Raw genomic sequence first — 18,742 nt, 5'->3', positions numbered from 1 at the left:
CCGCGCGGGTAGGCAACCAATCCCGCAACATTTTCAAGCTTCCTCGTACAGCCGATTTCGTCAACGTGAAATTCGTGCACATGTCCGCGTTTCGTGTTGCATCCAGTCCCCCGTGTTACTGAAATATCATACGCAGTGGGAGCAGCTTACGTTTGCAAAACGCACTTTACTCGCGAGCACAAATGTGAAATCGTGTAATTCTTTAAAGGTCAACGGACTCGTAGCGAATGAAAGAAGGAGAGAGGAAATGGGAGGAAGAGCAATGAGATTCTTTTTTTTTTTAATTTTTAATATTCGAACCGCTATAATAGAGAGAAGTAATAAATATCGTTGGACCGTATATCTATGACACTTTTATGCGGGAAATGTCAGAAGCGTCGAGGGAGGAAGAACAAAGAGGATTTCGAGGGGATTGTGCTTCCTTTACGATTGTGAATCGTGAACGTATGCCATACCGAGTACATTCGCACCGTGGAAAACGAACGTGTGCGCGACGTCCAAGTCGTCACGCGGACAGAATCGATCACGGATTAATGACGCGTGCCCTTTCGTGACGCGATTCCTAGCGATGCGTGGACAATTCGAGTTTCTATAGACCCGATTAACATTCGATACTTGAGAGACCCATATTATATCTCGCCTTTTAGACCATCGTGTCACCGGATCCGGGACAATATTTTTATTCTTCTTTTCTCCCGCCTTCTGCATACGTGATTTTCCACTGTATCACGAATCAACGCTTCGATTGTACACTAATAATCTCTTATTTACGTTCTAGAAAACTATGGATACCACAAACAAGGCTCCTGTCAGGCTGGATTTTCTGCCGCATTGTCCAAGGTGAGTGCAATTTGAAAAATAACCATCGCGATTCGCGACGCCGAAGTTATTGCAACGTTGGAGTCTGACGGAATAAACGAAAAAAATATTTTTTTTTATTTCGTTGCAAGCTTCATTAAATTTCGAATGGAGCGGAAATATCGAGGAGTTTTCGGGACCAAATTACGAAACAAAATATTGCCATTCGGTTCAACACGAATAGTCGGTTTTTGTAAAATTTACCGGGATTCGTAGCAATCGCGTGTCTAGAATCAATGAATTTTTCATGCGGATGTTTCTTTTTCGAGAAAGTTCATCGGATGGCTTTTCCATCGAACGGTTTGAATTCACACCGGTTGAAGAACGAATAGGAATAGAGCGTGCAAAAAAAAAGAAAATGTCGACGTTGTATAGCGAACAAGTCCGAAAGCGTTCAAAGTTGTTTGCCATCGAGGCAGCATCTCTCTATAACCCTTCTACGAGCGTTGAATAAATGCGGACTATCGAAAAAGTTAGTGGTCTCCCATGAAACTCTGGTATGGAGGTTTCGCACGCGTTAGCATTGCCACTACTCGACATTTATAAACATACGAGTGACTCTCCCAACAAATCCTTTACGAAGGTACCACGACAGACGCGAGTGTTGCGTTCTCGTGTCGCAGTAAGAGTTAAGACTTGTACTTACAAGCCTAAAAGAACGACGGAGAAACAAGGGGAAAAATAAAGAGAGGGAGAGAAGAGTATATTGGTGGTGTATCGACGCTCCGAATATGGCGAGAAACGCGAATTCCACCTTTACACTCGAGAACTCTCGGATACGCAAGTCTTTGTGGAATATGTGATAATGCGCGTGTGACAAGCTCTGTATGTGCAATTGTGAAATACAGAGTCGATGGAAAAGCGCCCAGAATCGTCACCAAAAGAACGCTTTTTACTCTCTTTTTTATGCTGGATTCATTGAACTGCAGAAAACGAGGCCGAAAATTCTAGAGGAAAGTATTAAGAATATAGTAACTGGATTGCAGCATTAATTCGAACCGCAGTAATACGAAATGTCACCATAGTAAAAAGACCAAAAGTCACACTTTTTGTTCAAAAAGAGTCTTCTTCTCTACAAAGCATAGAAAAAATTATTTTCAGTTACTTTAAATATTTATATTGTAAAGTATGCTCGGGAGGAAACCCTGAAAAAAAACTATGTACGCAAAATGTCACACGTATTCGGTATATATTCGTGTATTTATCATAAAATTTACCACGCTGACATTAAAAATTTGCGATTTCCAATAAATTTCGACTTATCAGTAAATGCTAGTCTGACACGATGTGAATAACATGCACTCGAAAAGAAAACGAAATATGGTTCTCACCTGCATCACTTTTTGCTATCACATAAAGTTTTTTAGAATTAAAGGGACGAAATGTTGCAAAATTCAAAAAATACTATGCCGTTTGTAATCGGTGCGGCTAAATGAAAGTTCTTGAAAAATAATATATTCCTTATTACTACACAAAACGAATCCGTTTTCTCCGTGTGGTAGAAATGAACCCAAAAGTAGTGAAGGTTTTCAAAGTACTGCAAAGTGTGTCACTAGCTCATTCTTCTCAAATTCTCAACCGACCACAGTCTAGTTTCATCTTTTCTCGTGAATCTCTCCGGTCTGAAGGATATGCCGAGCCCTTTTGCTACTGATAAAGCGGATTCTTTCAGCCGGGCTAGAACGGACTTGATTCTTGTCCAGGCATATACTCGAGCAGGGTATAAATATCGAGTAGTCGGTCAGTTCGATCACCGCCAAAGAAATAGTGGTACAATCCCTGAGCACTCAGCCGAGAGCTATCACCGACCAATGTATAATTCAGAATTGACCACTACGCCTGTGAGTGTATACCGTCGAGTATATACACTGGATGTTTAATTCATGTATCTCCGCCCGCGATGGAATGAGACGCGAAGAAGAAGAAGAAGAAGAAGAAGAGAGAAAGCGACGCAGGCACGGGCGAGCTTAGAGGTTCCCTCGTCGAGATTTCTCTCGCGAGCATTCAATGTTAATATTCCTCGATAAGCGCATCCCTTCTCGTATTCTTCATCCCTTAATCCTAGCACGGTGTGGCGACGAGCTTGGACTTTGGTCCAAAAACAGGCAGCACCCTCGATCGGTGAAGCTGGATCTCGGAGTAGAATCAGCCAAACTTATCGGACGTCAATTTTTTTCTTGACAATTTCACTTTGACAATTTCACTTTGACAATGAAAAAACGTTTGACTCGGCGCAGCGAAACGCGAGACGAATTGGAAGAAGTGAAAAATCTTTTATCTTTTTAGTGTTGCACAAAGTTGCGGCCACTCGAGAGCGATTTCTTTAGGCAAATTCAATCTCTGTTCAGGCTTAAAAGCACTCGCAGACAAATGCCCATTGTCTCGTATATACCAAGAGAAAATATACATAATATATTTACGCGTACGAAAAGAGCTGTCGCATTTCGTGAACGTCCAAGCTTTACTCCGCGACTAAATCTCAATGCGAGTTAAGATATGCGCGGACATGCATTCACGCACAGCCGCTATATATATTCAGGGTGATGTAAAGGGACGATCGAAACGATCGACGGAAAACACGTTCGACGATCGATCTACCTCGATCGATCTCTATACTCCGCGTCTTTACGTCTTTCTTCGAGTTATCTAGCCAAGATCAGAGCTTGAAAGTGGATGTTAAATGTCGAAGAATCGGACTGCTTGGCTCGTACCACCCTTTTTTTATCTTCTTCTGTTCTCTTATCCCTATTTATATATAAATATTAGGGCGATGCAAATAAAATCGACATTTTTTTTCGATTAACTTTGAGAGCTTTTAGTACTGGTCAAAAAGTAACGTTTCCAAAATTAGAGCTCCAAAGTTCGATCAACGTTCATGATCAGTTCGATTTGTTTGTTTTACATAAAAAAATATAAGTATTTAACGAATCAATGATTCACCCGAAATTTAGGTCTTTGAAAAAAGATTAACGTCCGAGCAGGCCAGTCAAAATTGTTTTTTTTGAGCTGAATATAGGCCAGAAATTTTGAGGATATTGGCGCTTGTTGAAAAAAGCGTTCTTTCGAAATTTGAGACGTTAAAAAAAATCAGAGGCCTTGCTAACAAGTTTTCACATTTATTTCGGCTAAGGAATAAACAACGTCGTTGATCAAAATCGAAAAATCGATTTTATGTGCGTATCACCCTAATAAATATATATTTTTCATCGTGCGATAAGAAAAGATTGATTTTCTCTGTTGATTCTCTTACGTTCGTCCAGAGAATTTTTCTGCTTCATCGCGCTTTCCCCAATGCGATTCACGATTCTAATCCGCGTTCTTTCTCTCTTCGGAATAACAATGAATTTTCTTCCATCGCAAAACTACATACGCGCTTTTTCTTCATCTTTTTTATTTCTCCGGGAGTAGCTCACGCAGCTATTTCATTCACTGTTTTATAATGGAAGAGGCTTTATAAGCGTATCCTATGAGATGGCGTTTCGCGAAAGATTCAGCGGTACGTTAGAGCGCGCTTTTTATACGTCGCGCGCGTATTCGGAACGTTTCTCTATTTCTCTTTTATTTATGCGAAAGAAATTGAACGGCTTTCTTACACAAGGGTCTTGCGCTTATTTTTCTCAATTCTGAGTTAATCACACACGCAAGACCGCCATAAAATACGAGGACGAATGCAAGGCCCAGCGAAATCCTCGTCATAAATTTGGCTCCATTATTTCTTTCCGTCCCTCCTTATATCTTGAGACAAAACACAACTCTCCTATACATATTTGGAGCGCGTTATATTTCAATCATGCGCTTGGGGACACGGCGAAAATTCTTTTATCCTTTTTATTTCGAAAATATGTGCCGGACGGGAGGAGGCAGAGATAGAAGGGAGAAAAGATCTCGGCGCCAGGGTACACAATTCGTGTGGGTCGTGAGCGTTTCCCTTGTAGACATCAGAGAACGAACAGAGAACAACAGAAGTCGGAGCAACTGCACTTACATAGTTATATATATGCATAAATAAATATATGGGCTATTTTGCTCCGAGGAATCTCAGTTTTCGTCTACTTTGCTTCGCGAACTCCAATTAGCAGAGGCTGAGAAACAATTTGAAATGAGGAAAAGCATTCGTTCAGTTGTCCCTGCCTCGAGGGTGCGATTTTCTCCCTTTGCGTTAAGGAGCTTCGGTACACGTTAATAAATGTTGAGAAATTGACAAAATTTGGTGATGAGGTTCTTCAACGTAAAGTGCGAAGCACAATTTTTTTCAAAATTTTCTTCTGCGCATAGTTATCGAGTAATTAAGCATTGAAGAAACACTATGCTCGTACGCGTGATCTTTCGTGTTTAATTACTAGTTTGGTATTAAAGAATGTGATCACCGAATTTTATAGAATTCTGAACTTTTTGAAATTTTTTGTTCTCAACACGGCTTAGCATGAGAACATTGGATCGACCGCACCGAAACTCCTTAAGCCTTCGAGCCCCGGAAACGTAAGATGGGAGGCACAAAGAGAATTTTTAATCTACGCGGAGTAGCCCATGCACGTAGAGCTCGCAATCCTCAAAAAAACTTAAATGCTCGAGTTTTATATACATGTGTAATATACGAATACGAAAAGCATACAGTTGGATTGCCAAGAGGAAGAAGAGCGCTCCAGCGCGGATGCATTGTTCCAGTTGCAAATTTTTCTCTTGTAAGCGAACACAAGAGAGATAGATAGAGGGAGAAAAAAATGAAGAGGACTCCTCTCCGTAGGGGGTATTTCATGTTCTGTCCTCCCATCCCTCTTGTCTCTCGTGTATTACTAACATGCGAGAACGACAGGAGCGAGCACGTGCACCATTCTCTTCATATTATCGTATACACATATTCGTTTTGTATATGGTACACGCTCTTTCTCCGCTTCCTCCTTCTTCTCTTGCGCCGTCACTCGTAAGGATAAATGTATATAAGCGCGCGAGGACGTCACGCCATAAACGGTAATGATCGTTGCTTTTGTCGTCGCTGTTGCTGCTGCTCGCCGAGGCTGCTGACGAAAAGATGATTCTGTTCACGGTTTTCATCACGTGTCTCATCAGCAGCTACTTTATTCGTCGTTTCGAGTCATTCGCTCGCGCGACGGACAAAACTACTTGCGCGCGAGTTCATCAACCTTTATTCAAACGTCAATAATTTATTTATCGCAACCAGTAGCGCAGAATTTTCAGGAGTCGAGCACAATATGTTATGAGCTCGAAAGAGCGACAGCGAGCAGACGCTTTTCGCGACGAGGTCCGAGACAGAATCGCCTGACGATTAAATCTTTGCAAAAAGTCCTGGCTTTTTGTGCTACGTGTGCTCGCATTGTATTTGGAGTCGTGATGAAAAAATGCGTCTACTGTCACAACACGTAATATAAACGATTTTGGCTCGACAGCCGGCTCTGGCGCCGGTACAGAAGTCACGCTCGATGCGCCCACCGACGCAACGCATATACATATAGTTATACAAATGCACGAACACGAGACAGCTAGAAAAAGAGGCGGAGAGAGAGAGAGAGATGAAGAAAGAGACGGAATACTGCACACACGTATGTTGATATTGTTGTATCTCGGGTGCTCTCTCGAATGCAAAGGTCCCTTCCATTGTTCGAGGACCGTGCGAACCCTGCGGCGAACTCGCGCCACGTACGTTTTCGTTCGTTCCAGGACTACCGTTGCACAAATAATATTTCTGTTTGTCGATAAATAACTTGTGTGCGGGCGTGCGGGCTTCCATTCGATTTCGAACCGTTTTTTTTCGCGTACATTCTCGTGTAAACGCTATATAAGGCCGTATATAAATACGTATGAACGTTCTCTTACGGAGGCCACGCGATTGTGGGAGGGAGAAAACGAAATCGAAGCAAAGGTCCACACATTTGGCGAATCGTGTCTGGCCTGGCGCCGTCCTAATCTACTGGCACCGTCTCTCGAGATTTTCGCAGGTGCTCGGAGCACGAAAACCCCTCGGGTGTTTCGTAACACGAGTGCACCAACATCCGAGACACGCTTCAGATGAGAATTTAAGATTTTTGCCCGAGTTCATTGACTCGGCGCATCGCCGGCGATATCAGTGCACTTGTTTACGGCTGACTTTCGTAATCCTTCGCATTTTCTTGGCTCCCGTTTCATTGCTGGACATTGCGAATTGCACTCGGGGAAAGAGGAACGAGCTGCGACGAATGAAGAAATCGCAACTCCTCGGGTATAGCGGATCGAACGATTACAATTTTCGCCTACTTAATCCCGAAGACTGGAACGACGAAGAGCTACACTCTGTCGAGGCAATCGGGACGCTCCATTTTTCGTTATTTCTCACGAAACACTCCTCAAGCTGCGCGTCGACATTCAGAAAACAAGGAGAGAAATTGTGATTGAGAAAAAAGAAAAAGTTGGGAGACGACGAGAGCTCGAGACTCGGAGAACGAGAGTTTCAGAGGAGGCCATTTAAGGCGAGGACATTTCGCGTTCTGTCACTGTTCCGCGTGTTCCCTCCTCACTGCGGGACCACCTACGCGTCGGGTTTGATCCTCTCCACTGTAAACGCTGCGTTTCTGTATTACTACTCTTGTTTCACCTTTCTCCCTCCCATCTTTTCATCCTCTTTGGGACAAACGCGTCTTATAAACGATCTCGGCAAGCTGCTGTGATAAGTGAAACACGAGACGTTCGAGTCGCCGAGCTCCAGAAGCGTTGCAGGAACTTTCGACTCCGCTGCATAAAAATACGTCTCCGGAGCTTTTGCAAGAAATCCAGCGTCCCAATCGCGCTTCAAAGCGGGGCAGAAGACGTTCGAGCTTATCCAAAAAGTCGGAGAAAAATATAAACGAAATGATTTTCCCATCTACTTTGGCGCTGAGTAACGCCAATAAACACACCGCGAATGCTCGCTAATCTTCGACAACTCTGAATCACTTTTTATTTTTTCTTCCTCGTACATTCGTATACGCGTTATGTATCGTAACACTTTTCTTTTTAGCCCGCGTGGGTAGCCACGCTCGTGCGCTCGAGCTTTTTTAACGCGTAGGCGCATCGAGCCTCGGAAGTATCTCACAACGGTACGTGTGCAGCCTGTTGTATGCGCGGTCAAACCTTAAGGCGAGAGCGAGTTAAATACCGTCGAGAGTTGTGAGCCACGAGTGCCCACTCGATGATGCAGCTCATTCCTGAATATAGAAACACGCATTCGAACCGACTACTGGTTAAATTCAATAAATTTTCAATCACTCGAATGGGGAAAAGACGGAGCCGCTGTCTAGGAAACGATTTTTCACCAGATCGAAATTTCTTGTGACAAAAGTCATGTTTTTTTCACTCACATTCATTGTTTTCGTTGAATTCATCGCTTCTCTCCGGCTTAAATACAAATCCAATGTATTATTTACATCTTTTTTCGGCGTTCAGCGATGATTTAGTGCAAACTCTCGGAATGAAGAGGGAATTTTGAGCGACTGGCATTGTTCGACTGGTTTACTGCCTCTTTTGCTCCTTTCTTCCGCGCTCACACATAGAAATGCTGCTCACTTGTGATCCGAAAATCCTTTGTACTCTCGACAGAAGACGCGACGTGTACTTTGCGTTACCGTTACGACGCGTCAAGTGTAAACGGCAATGCGACATCTCTCAAAGGTCGCGGCCTTACACGTAACGAGCTTACGTGTTTATGCAAAAGTGTACGGACGATGCGTTAATTATTTCTGAGCACATTTTTTGTCTCGTCGTAAACTTCCGGTCAAAAGAAGGTGAAAAACGAGAGAACGAATAAAAAATATCGAACGAAAATGATTATTCGCAAATGCGAATCGTTATCGAATAATTGAAAGTTTTAGAATATTTTACAATCACGATGGCTGATGCCTGGATACTATGGAAACAAACTCCCAGAGCTCATGGGAACGATGAGATCAAAAGAAAAAATGATATGCTTGTTTTGGGCCAACATTTCAAGTGGCACTCGATCTACTCTCCCCCGGTTGGATCGAGTGGTCTCGAAAAGGCTTCTGTGTCTTAATACTGCTCTCAACATGAAAAGTGTGAACTCACAATAGTTGTACAATTTTATAACCCGTCACGTATTTCTCATTTCATTTGAAATAATTTATTTAAAATCGAACATTTTGCATTTATTCTAACATTTTTCAGTAGAATTTAACTTCAAAATTCGCTATTCGAATAATTATTTTTACAGAGAAGAATCAAAACTGTCGAGATAATGTGAATTCAAATTTTCCTGCTCCGGATTGCGTCAGAAATTGAAAAATGAATCATCAATTTTTCGTTTGAAAATCTCAATAAAAAAAGATTGGACGACAAATCTGAGAACTCAATAATCGAAAAAGAGATTGAAATAAAAAATGTATTATTACAAAGGATAATATGAGACAGAAATGGGGGTTAAGAGGATCCCGCATTTATGATTTCTATGAGTCTGCATGCTGAGCCCTGCGCTTCGTATTACTCTGCAATCGCAATTCTAACCACGTATTATAGCGCACTCGAGTATCTCGAGGCGCGAGAGTTTGTACACACGAGAGAGACATGCTTGAGCTCGATGGGCTATAATTAAACGTAACTAGACGATACGCGTGGGCAAGGTTTATGCAGATTTTACCGTGCATGCGTAACTCCGAAGCTTGAACTCGAGTCCCTCACGAATTTTACAGTCTCGTTGTTTCGACAAATAAATCTTTGATTCGTTCTACAGAGAAAACTTGGAAGCGACATCACACCAAAGCCGTTTCGAGCCTTGGAAACAATCACGAAACGTAATTTATGAATATTTTAGTATCATTTTTTCCGTCCCCAGTTATTCGTTTCAAGAACGTTTCACATTTTTCAATCACTCAGCAAGGTTAATTCATTCAGCATTAAAAATATTATGATCAAACTGGTAAACGGTATGATTCATTTTTTCATCTTCAAGTACGAATGAGTATCGATGACGACAAAGGGCAAAGCAATTAGTTCGGTAATTGGGGTTTTGAACTCGTTCGTTTCATTAGCCCCGCTGATAAAAACAGCCTCGAATGTCATTTCCGGTCCGAAGAAAAATTCCTAAACTCATAACAGAGCCTCGAACATCCGACGATCCTCTAATATTTCATCCGAACCGAGAAATCACACGACGCAGTAAAGTAGTCAACGAGTTCACTCGTTCTCGTCTAATCTCCTTCGCTCTTCGAGACTTATAATTTGCCGGAAAAGTTTTTTTTCTCACAAGTGTTCCAAGTACGAAGCCCCAGAGATAACGAGAACACCATGAGAATACTCGGTCCCCGGAGAGGGGTCTCGTGAGAACAGCACAAAAAATCCTCCTCGAAGAAAATTCTATGCGGCTGGGCTTTTTTTTATCGCATGACAAATAATTTAGTTGCACTCACTTTTGAGCACATTATTCCCAGTTGGCTCGTCCAGTAATGCAACAATTGTGTTTATTCTCTTTACAGGATGGCGAACGAGTGTTTGTTGGTGCTCCTGGTAGCTGGTATTGGCAGGGTGAGTCGTTGACTTGTTTAAATATCGACAAATCATTGTTTTTTTCAACGTGAAAAAAGTCACGCGTTTCGTAATGATTATTTCTTGAGGAGAAAGAATAATCACGAAATCGCGCGTTTTTATCGGGAATGAATTTCGTTTCAGGCTTTTCATAATAATTGATTAACCATTTTTATGGATATTATTAAAGCTCGCGAAATAAACGAAGAATCTTTATTATTTAAGTGGCCACTTTTGGAAAAATTGTTTTTCTCACATTTTTGCTTCGGATCTCTATAGCCCAGGATATTCGGCTAGAAAAAGGACACACAAAATTACCGCAATCCTCTTGTTCGCAAAATTACAGGTCAGCTGTATTCGATACTGAGAATTGCGAGAGAATATCCATTTGCACCGCCCGGGCAAGAAGATTTTGGGGTCTTTCCTGGTGAAAGAAGTCTCTCAGGTGACCCTTCAATACCCAAAAGCTCGCAATTACACGCCGCCAAGGCCCAAGCGACCTCTGCCGAGCCCCTTTTAATTGCAAATTAATATTTCTCGTTTTTTTTCTCCCATGTATTTTACGAATAATGCGCCATATTAACATTGTGTTTAAATGCAGGGTGTATCGTTCTGATAATTCGAGTATATCTATAGCAATGTTCGAAGAATTGCTCTCTCTCTCTGGTCGAATGAAATATTTGGAAAAATCCAATTTTCCGAAGATTTTTTTGGTCCAATAAAAATTTTGTTCAGTTCGCTTCAATTAGTGCGAGTAAAATTTGATACTCCCTGCTAATTTGACAAACGATATTAATGTCACATGGTTTGGGGTGCGGCTGAAAAAATCTGGAACAAGATCAGGATGATCCACACTCGTGTCCCCGTGTGTGCGTGTGTGTTTTTTCGACCCACCCTGAACTTCACTCCCTGTCTCATTGATGTAATGAATATATTTATATCAAATCGATTGAAAACCTCCCTTGACACCCTGCTTGGCAGTGCTGCTAATTTTGCATTAATACAGCCATTACGAGAGTCTTTAGCTTTGTATCATTCACGATAGATCTTTATTAACCGGTAACCCAGCTCTAATGAATAACAACTTAACTTCGGTATTGCGAAGCATCTGTTTGACCCGAAGCAGCAGAGCACCAAAACATTCGTAAAAATGTAGTTCGAAATTCGTTTTTTTCTTCCTCCCCGTAATTAGCGACGAAATTAATTAGACCCATTTAACTGCCAGCGGGGATCGAAGTCGAGGGATGGTCTAACAGGTGTGGGCGAGCTTTTCTTACAGCTTTCTCTCGTTTGCAGATCGTGTCGCAGTACGTAATGAATCGGCGTGGCGTTAAAGATAAATCACTCGTTGTGACATTGATGCTTGCATCGTTGCGCTACAACGAAAATCACATTTTCCTTTGTTCGTCGGCTTTCGATATCTAAAGAGCATTTTGCGTTGCTTGTACAACTGCAAAAAATCGATGGAGACTGAAGCAAAAGAATTTCGTTATTAATCAACGATGCAAACTTCAAAATCATAATTATTCAGAATTTATCATTTTTATTTTCGTTCTTTATAAAACGTAAAAAAAATCATCGCCATAGCATCCCATTTTAATCGGGTGCTGGAAAAGTATTGAAAAAATTCATTAAAAATAATACTCTTCTCGTCAATTTTTCATTTCGCGAAATCTCTGAATTGATAGAATTTCAAAAAATATTAAAATATTTTCAACAAATTATTATGTATATGTATTAGAAAGCTTTCGATACTTTTCCAGTCCTCCCGCGAGTCGATGAAACGTCAGTCGACCGTGTAGAACGCTTCCCCCCGGAATAATTTTGTTTTGAAATCATGAATAAACATCGATAAAGCAAAGAGAAGAAGAATGGAAATAATTTCCAACCTTCCGAAAGCTTCGTACTAGAGCAAAACATCAGATCTAGCGCATTAATAGCGAGTACTTTATTAATATGAACCGCACACATAATTGCAGCTTAAAGATGCCCGCGATTAAACGCTAAATAAAAATAGAACAACACATAAACTCGTAGCGCAAATGCTAGCACGAACGAATCGGTGTTCTTACTTTTAAATCGTAACGATCAATTTTCCAGGTCAAATGTACACGCAGCTGGTAAACAATCGTGACAAAGTTCTCATGACCAAAGAATCTCCAAAGTGGGAAGATGACAGCTACTTGGGATATTCAATCACACCCGGGGATTTCGTTGGCAAAGGAGAAGACAATGGGATCGCGGTCGGAATGCCACGTGGAGCAGACCTTCATGGAAAGGTATTTTCTTCTTTCAGTCGTCATCAATGCATGGAATGAATCTTACAATGAGACTTTTTAGGGGTAACAGTTCCTTAGTAATTAAGAAAATTGAAAGATAAAGTTTTTATTATAGAAAATTGGCCAAATTGAAGAAAGAAATTTTGAAGTTGACACTTGAAATTTTTGTGGGTCCAATTGGCACGAGTATTGCACAATCCTCAAAAACTGCGACTCAACAATATCGAAGCTTCGAAGCCTCTGACGATTCGAAATTTTTGGACAACTCACTGACTTTTTTTCACATTTCTCAATAAAAACAGATCGTACTGTTCACTTCGAAAATGGTCCACGTTCGTAACATAACCGGAGAACAAATGGGCAGTTACTTTGGATACGCGATAGCTGCTGGCGATATCGACAGCGATGGATACGACGACCTCATAGTCGGTGCTCCCATGTTCACCGTTCCTGAAAACACCGAGATGAACTTTGAGACCGGCAGGATTTACGTTTTCTATGGCAAGGGACCGGTGAAATACGATCTCTTTCACGAGAGGTTCGTTCATTTTTTTCTTCGTACGCTCCCTGAATTTCTCGACTCAATATTCTGACAAATACTCAAATTCAAACTTTTGGTTACCCACGTCGAGACACTGAGAGCACATAATAAAACAATTTCGAATATTCACTCCGAAGACTTAAACTTTACAACGCGGCTTATGAATTTGCAGAGACGGTGAGTCAAATCGTGGTCGTTTCGGATTGTCGCTGGCCTATCTCGGTGACATAGATCGAGACGGTTACGGTGACGTAGCGGTTGGAGCGCCGTATGCCGGTTCGGAGGGTCGTGGAGCGGTTTACATCTACCAAGGTTCGGCGGAAGGTATTTCGTCGAAATATTCGCAAGCGATTTACGCCGAGGAGCTACCAACGCGCGTGCAAACTTTCGGTTTCTCGATTGCCGGCGGGTTGGATCTCGATGGAAATTTGTATCCCGATATCGTTGTCGGATCTTACGAGACTGGGGCAGCGATGTTTTTCCGATCGCGGCCAGTCATTAAAATGGTCCCGAACGACACGTACGTCAACTTTTACGGTGGTTCGTCTCATCTCATTTCTCTCGACGACAAACAATGCGTTCTTTCGGACGGCACCCGAGTCACGTGCCTGCAATTGAGAGCTTGCTTCAAATATACCGGTGATGGCGTTCTTTCGAGATACAACTTTAATGTACAGTACGCGCTCGACGTAAAGAAAACTAAGAGCCCTCGCATGTGCTTCCTCGAACTCGAGGGCAGACACACGATGAATCAGACGATAACGGTCGATCGAAATCAACAATACTGCCGCACCGTAAAGGTCAGTTCGATTAAACATTTTCTCGTTCGTGCGCGAGGTCGAAATTCTGTAACTCGGTTAAAAAACTCGACTATTTTATCCAAGATAATTTCGGCGTTTTAAATTTTGTTAACTTTCACTGTATTCGAGAGCGTGGATGATTGATCCAATAATTTCCATTCTCGTAGCGGACAAAAATTGGAAAAAATGTAATTAAACTCTGAAAATTTGCAGGTATACGTGACCCCGAATATTCGTGACAAGCTGACGTCCCTCGATGCGGAGATGCGAATAGGCCTCGCCGACGAGAGATGGGTAGACGACCGCGAACGCGACCCGTCGTTGATCCTTCGTCCTGTGATGGCGACGACGTCATCGCGAAAGGACACGGTATCGATATTCAAAAATTGCGGCTCGGACAACATCTGCACCCCCGATCTTCAAATGACCTGTAAATCGAACGTGGCTAAATATCTTCTCGGCTCGGATAAGAGAATCGAGCTCGACGTGACCGTGCAAAACGCGTACGAAGATGCCTTCGAGGCAACGTACAATCTCGTGTTACCGCCTGGCATAGATTACATCAAGATCGAGAGGCTGGACAAGGCTGAGATACCCGTCCATTGCTCAGCGCCGAGGCAATCGAACAACAATACGCTAAAGTGCGATATCGGTAATCCATTACCAAACGGTAACCTTGTAAGATTTACGGTACTTTTGCAACCCATGAGTATACAGGAAGAGATATCCTCTTACGAATTCGCAATGGAAGTAAACTCGTCCAACTCTGAACCATTCTCAACGACTCACGACAACAAGCAGCACCTCTCGTTGAAGATATGGGTAGAAACCGAGATGCTCATCGAGGGTGAGAGCAAGCCCAAGGATCTCTTTTATAACCCTGAAAATTACACGTCTACGAACATCACTACGGAGCTCGAGTACGGACCGGCCTTTATTCACAATTACACAATAAGAAATCGTGGGCCTTCGAGGATCGAAGAAGCCGAAATTTACCTTCGTTGGCCCGCGGCAACGTTGGCGAACGATGATCTCGTTTATTTGCTCGAACAGCCGGAAACTTCCGGCCCCATTGTTTGCGGGCCAGCGAACGCGAATCCGCTGAGTCTGAAACTCGAACAAAAGTATCGAATCTCCCACGGTCCCGGTCGAAACAGTGGCAGACCAACGGAAAAATATCCTGGAACATACGACAGTGGAGAAGGAATTTTACCTGGCGCAGTGAGTCCGAGGCCGGGAGGTGGACACGCGACCATCGGCGGCAGCATACACGAGGAAAACAAAACTCACAGCGTCGTAACAGGTGCGAACGGAGAAGTTACTATAATCGATGACGATTGGTCGAATCGCGGAGGCATCGTCACAACTGTCAACGTTTCAAGAACTCTCTCGCAGCAGGATTACGAAGAGAAAAAGAGGCAAGAAGAAGAAATTGAGAGAATCGAAATCGAACGAATCCACGAAGAAAAAAGGAGGATCGAAACGGAGCGACGACGTCAAGAGGAGGAAGAACGCTCGCGCCAGGGACCGAAAGATTATGTTTACGGTACGGAAAGACATTACGAAAACAGCGACGACTCTCTGTCCCACGGTGTCGTCAGAGGCGGCACTTCGGTCTTATCGACAGGAATAAGCCACAACGAAGGCTCGATAAGCCCTTCCATAAGCGGCAATCGCGAGGAAACCGTGGGTCTTCGAGACTTTGATTACCGTTTGAGAAACATCACAACGGCTCAAGATTTAGACAGGATTCTTGCAACCTTGACGAAAGACGCCGTTGGTTACGAGGTTTACAATCGCGAGGGCAAAAAGTATCTGCAGTTTTTGGGCAGGTTCCGGATTTCCGAGGACAACAAAGAGTACATAGAGTTCAAAAGTGGCGCTATGTTTCCGCTGGAGAACCGGTACGGAGCGCCTAGTTACGCGGACGGCTCGTTAGACGCTCAGAGTCGGTTTCTGAGGATCGAGGGCCTCGTAGTCGTCACGGAAGATGGAAGAGGCTATATTCAGCTTAAAGATGGCAGACGATTCCCTATCGAAGGATCTTACAGCTACACCGAGGAGAGGACTTACACGACTCACGGCGGAGGCGGCGCTGGAGTTTCACAAATTGGTAGTCGAGGATCGTTTACAACGAGAACCGAGAATTATCGCAATGTCGACGGTGATACGAGGCGACAAGATCAAGAGAGATCGTGGCGAGAGGAATCCTCGAATTACGGACGAGAAGGCAACACCGAGTTCGAGACTCATCGGACGGAGAGCCACGAAGAAAAACGTACCTACGATAGTCAGCACGGGTCTCGAACTTATTCGCGTAATGAAAATACAGGTGATTTTGATCATAGGAATTCAAAGTTGTATGGGGCCGAGGAAGAATTCCGTAAACGTGGCCTGCGACAACGGCGGGAGCAGGAAAACGATGATTCCATGAGCGTCCAGGAGTTCCGTAAAATCGAGAAACAGAAGAGACACCACAAAAGAGAAGCTTTTCAACTCGACGACGATTTCTCTTCGTTCCCTGCTTCCGATGGTAAACCGACCGAAGAGACTATTTTGCCGTTGTGCGAAGCCGCGAGATGCGTTACTCTCCGATGCACCCTCGGACGTCTCGAAAAAGACGAGGAAGCTTGGATCAGCGCGAGGTACCGAGTGAAAGCTGCAACTTTGAAAAAAATTGCTTTCCATGAAGAACTCAAAGTTTCGACGCAAATCATCTCGAAAGTTACGAGATTACCCTCCATCGGCAAACCTGCTACTGACATCATCAAGAGCCATGAAATTTTCACGAATCTACAGCCCAAAGCTGTCGCCCCCGAACCCGAAGTTGTGCCACTTTGGGTCGTTGTACTTTCCGCTTGTGCTGGAACGATCATTCTCCTTCTGCTTATCCTGCTGCTTCACAAGGTATATTTCATTCGCTTTACTATTTACCAGTTTATATATTTATATACTTAATTTTGCAGGGTTACTAATTTTCAAAAATTTCCTCTTTTTTCATCCACAGTGCGGTTTCTTCAAGAGAAACAGACCCACGGATGCTCCAGAGAGGCAACCATTAAACAGGAATGGCCATTTCCATGGAGATGATCATCTCTAAGGCATCTCATTTAATAAGTGTCTTTTCAAATCGCGGTTTTCGTAACGAGAAAATCGTTGAAAAAGCAGCCAGCCCGTGCCTTCATCCACGATCTTGTGATTCGTCGTAGCTACGAAGGAGGTCCAAAACTATTTGAAGCAACGATTAAATCTTTGTGAGCTGAAAAAAACGTCTTTCAACGATCGAACGAATTTTTTCTCGCGATTATCATGAATTCTCGATGGTGTAAATTTCTCCTCCGTAGAGGCAGTAGAATCATCACCGTATTTACACGATCGTAAGAAATTTAACAATTTTTATAACGAACGACAATTCTCTTTCTCTATTCTTATCATTTTATACAATTTTACTGCCAAATGAATACTCCTTCCAGCTCCCGCAGCTCGATCTTACAAGTTTCTAGTCAGAAACGGTTTATATATATATATATATATATATATATATATATATATACATTTTATTCGATTCGCACATAATTGGGAACATTGATTTCGAATCGAATCGAAAAAGCATTCGAAGCTTCATTCTTCCAATGGCAAAGTGGGGCCGAAAATGAAAACTAGAAGTATAGTTTGGACGAGTTTAGTAATTAGTTTCTTATCCCTCTTGACTGAAAAATTCAAGATCGATCTGCCATAATATTCGTAATTTTTACGATCGTTCACAATTTTTGTTCCCAATACTCATTAACTTTGTCGTATATGTGACATAACGATAACTTTTGTACTTGTTAGCTGAGGGAGCACACTACGATTATGATAACAAAAACATTTGTTTCTTAGCGAGCTCCTGGTCAGAGCCTGTTCACACTATTTTTTTCACGTTTCATTCTCTTTCATTTCGAGATCTCGCACACTGACATTAATTTTGTCTTATATTTTGCATTTGGAATGACGTATTGAACAAATGAAAGTTTCGTATCGCGAACGATCGAAAATATAGAATTGTCGCGGTGTGAAACAAAATTTTCCAAGAGCATAATCCGATTGAAATGGTATTTCCTATCCTAGGAAATATTATGAGAGTAGTTAGGCAATGATGTAATGAAAATGATTAAAAGTGCCTATTCTCGTTGCAGCACTCGCGAGAGAAAAAATAAATCACTTGGAAACAATTATTTATTAAAGATTCTAGAATTATAACGTTATTTAGCGTTTGCGCCCGAAAATTGTAACGGGATGGAAAAAAAACACTGGACACAGGGAGAGACGGTCCAGAAACGTGTGTACAATCTGTAAATTATTAATTCCTTACTAAACTTACGGGATAGCTTAAATATCGCAATAATAAATCAATTAATTAGTTAAAAAGAAAGGAAATATTGAAAAAGTAATAACTTTCAGCGAGTGTCGGTTTGTGTCGCCGAGTTCCGTGGGAGAACTCAGAACTGACGTGTATATACAGAGTTAAGGTTTTAATATAAAAAATACAATACTTATATTAATTCAAAATTAGTGAAATTTCCTGTTATTTTTGTTCCAAATCCTTCGGAAGGGAAACATTTTTTTTCTTCTTTCCCATCTCCTGCAATTCTCTTGGAAACGATGCACTCGTTAAACACAAGTTATTGTAAAAACATTTATTGAAAATCACAATGACTTAACAGTAACAGATGTGTAAAAAAAAATGCCTTTTCACTATGTACCTTACTTTTTATCAA

The 18,742-nt window shown here is 42.2% G+C and overlaps 1 protein-coding gene across 2 annotated transcripts in view; it reads left to right on the top strand.

The window, feature by feature from the left end:
* The window catches only part of if (inflated), a 67,094-nt gene extending 48,561 nt beyond the window's left edge, over window positions 1-18,533 (top strand). Inside the window, exons 5-12 of one of the 2 annotated variants that reach the window (XM_043415496.1) lie at window positions 779-840; window positions 10,314-10,362; window positions 10,709-10,807; window positions 12,463-12,641; window positions 12,944-13,179; window positions 13,355-13,982; window positions 14,196-16,889; window positions 16,990-18,533. In XM_043415496.1, coding sequence (XP_043271431.1) covers window positions 779-840; window positions 10,314-10,362; window positions 10,709-10,807; window positions 12,463-12,641; window positions 12,944-13,179; window positions 13,355-13,982; window positions 14,196-16,889; window positions 16,990-17,082 — 4,040 coding nt within the window. In that variant the 3' untranslated portion in view covers window positions 17,083-18,533. The remainder of the gene's footprint in view (window positions 1-778; window positions 841-10,313; window positions 10,363-10,708; window positions 10,808-12,462; window positions 12,642-12,943; window positions 13,180-13,354; window positions 13,983-14,195; window positions 16,890-16,989) is intronic. The other variant, XM_043415497.1, reaches the window with a different exon arrangement.
* The last annotated feature ends 209 nt before the right edge of the window (window positions 18,534-18,742 follow it).

This window comes from Venturia canescens, chromosome 3, assembly GCF_019457755.1.
Source record: "Venturia canescens isolate UGA chromosome 3, ASM1945775v1, whole genome shotgun sequence".
Taxonomy (NCBI): Eukaryota; Metazoa; Arthropoda; class Insecta; order Hymenoptera; family Ichneumonidae; genus Venturia; species Venturia canescens.
This window is presented reverse-complemented; position numbering and strand designations above follow the sequence as displayed.